General features: G+C 24.3%; 1 protein-coding gene across 1 annotated transcript; it reads right to left on the bottom strand.

Annotated features, from left to right (window-relative positions):
• Positions 1-335: 335 nt before the first annotated feature.
• Positions 336-1,325, bottom strand: LOC101508514 (uncharacterized). The gene is made up of 2 exons (XM_012713306.3): positions 1,317-1,325; positions 336-1,065 (listed from the first exon to the last, which is right to left on the bottom strand). Exons 1-2 carry the CDS (start codon positions 1,323-1,325, stop codon positions 556-558), a joined length of 519 nt encoding a protein of 172 aa, XP_012568760.2. The 3' UTR covers positions 336-555.
• Positions 1,326-2,290: the final 965 nt, after the last annotated feature.

Genomic DNA, 2,290 nt, shown 5'->3' with positions numbered 1-2,290 from the left:
ACAACTCCACGAGTAAAGCACGGGTATGGATACCGATATAGGTACTTAACCATTTTAAAAATACTCCTGTTTCATATGTGTGTTGTAATCATTTGTCTTCAATGATTGTTTAAAATTTATTGCGTCTTTTGAAATATTAAAAATCCATAAAATCTTTTTAAATTTTATAAATTCTTATGATAAAAAATCTTGATAGTCTTTTAAAAACTTAAAAATAATTCAAATCTTACAAATCTTTTAATATTCACAGGACTATTTTTTATAAAAATTACCTTTGAAAACCTAATCCAATACAAACTCTCAATCACAAAAATTAAAATATGCGAAGCGACCTACTTTTCCAACCACACCTATTATCCACCCACACAAACAACCTAACCGTGTCTAAGGTGCACAACATATGTGACATGAGTATCATAAGCATAAAAAATGATCCAACAAAAAAGATAGACTAATGGTTGATAACATGAAAGCTAAAAAAACAAAAAGAGAAAATCTACCAAAAAAAAAAAAAAAAAAAAAAACTGCTACCCAGTCTTCTAAGGGTTTTTCCTTTCAGATCGGTGATGGGAGAAATACCCTAACAAGCTGTTTAACAGTAACCTTCTTTCTACATGTGGGACATTTACCTTGAACATTTATAGCAGTCTTAATACAATTCTTGCAAAAAATATGACCACACCTTGTTGACATAATTTCTTCTCCCAAAGGTCCCATGCATATTGGACAATTGAATACAGGTTCCTTTGGTGGTGGTTCAATCATATCCATAGCTATGCTACTTTCGTCGCCGCCTTCCAAATTTATATAAAAATTGTAATTAATAATTGTTTCATTTAGAGGTTGTCTACTGCTTCTGTTGCGATTTCTTGACTTGTTTTTAGCTGCTTCAGCAAAAGCTCTCGGAGAAGATTCAATAACATCATCGTCATCAATAATAATGACAGGCTGTTCAACTTCTAATAACGGAATCGAAGGTCCGTCATCCTCATCAGCAACTGGTAATCCGTTAAGGTCAATGTCCAAAATTGTCATTCTTTGGGGAAAATTTCTCACAGCAGGCGTCTATTGAAATCAGTGGCCAAATTGTGTTGTGGTGTAGGAGGTGTGTTCATTTTATGTTGAATAATAAAAATAACTCAAGTTTTAGGTTAAATCAAATAAAAATATTTAAGGAAAAAAATAATAAATATATCGACTACATATGGAACCAATTTTATTTTTTTGACTAAACAGATGATAATAAAAAGTATTATATATATATACCCAATTCAATCAAAGAAAATATATCAAAAAATCTAAATATGTCATTTGACCACATTCATTCTAAAAATTAATTCAAATCACTATACTAAATATAATAATAATAATAATAATAATAATAATAATAATAATAATAATAATAATAATAATAATAATAATAATAATAATAATAATAATAATAATTCTAGGCATTCACAAAACAAAAATAGTTATAAAAATAGATATACAATTCACAAAACAAAAAAAAAAAGATATTCAATAAAATTTAAAAATATAAAAATGGCATTCAACCACATTAATTCTGAAAATATGCACTAGATCATGAAACATTAATTTTATATGAGAAATATAATTTAAAATTGGTATTTTCCATTAAAAAAATATTAATTTTTTCATTAAAAAATGTATTATTTAGGAATATCTCGATGGCGAAGGTGTAGAATAAAAATTTGCAATAAATATAATAATGTTACGATAATAATAATAATTCTAAGAAGACCTTTTATAACAAAAAAAAAATTACACAATAAAATATAAAATCTAAAAATGTTATTCAACCAATCAATTCTTAGAAACTACATAACATAAATAAAGGTAACAAAAAAATAAGAAGCGTTAACTTTCTAAAAAAAAATTCAAAATTCAAATTTAAAAAATGTCTAGTTAAAAAATATATAAATAAGGAAGTACATGATTATAAGAAGATATTAATGATAATTATAATAATAAGGAAGTTCAAAAATATTAATGATAATTACAATAATAATTCTAAGAAGATATTTTAAAAAATAAAAATATATACTAAACAAATTCCAAAAATCTAAAAGTTTAATAATAAATATCTCTCAAAATTTAATTATAAGAAGTTATTTTGATATATGTCAAAAATAAAAAGAAGAAGTTCTTTTAACCATAATAACAATTTTAAATATCTCTCCAAATTTGTGTAACCTCATGACTTCTAAAAAACATCCCTAATAATAATAATAATAATAATAATAATAATAATAATAATAATAATAATAAT

Source organism: Cicer arietinum, chromosome 3, assembly GCF_000331145.2.
Source record: "Cicer arietinum cultivar CDC Frontier isolate Library 1 chromosome 3, Cicar.CDCFrontier_v2.0, whole genome shotgun sequence".
Lineage (NCBI taxonomy): Eukaryota > Viridiplantae > Streptophyta > Magnoliopsida > Fabales > Fabaceae > Cicer > Cicer arietinum.
Note: the sequence above shows the minus strand (reverse complement) of the source record. Positions and strands in the feature narration are given on the sequence as shown.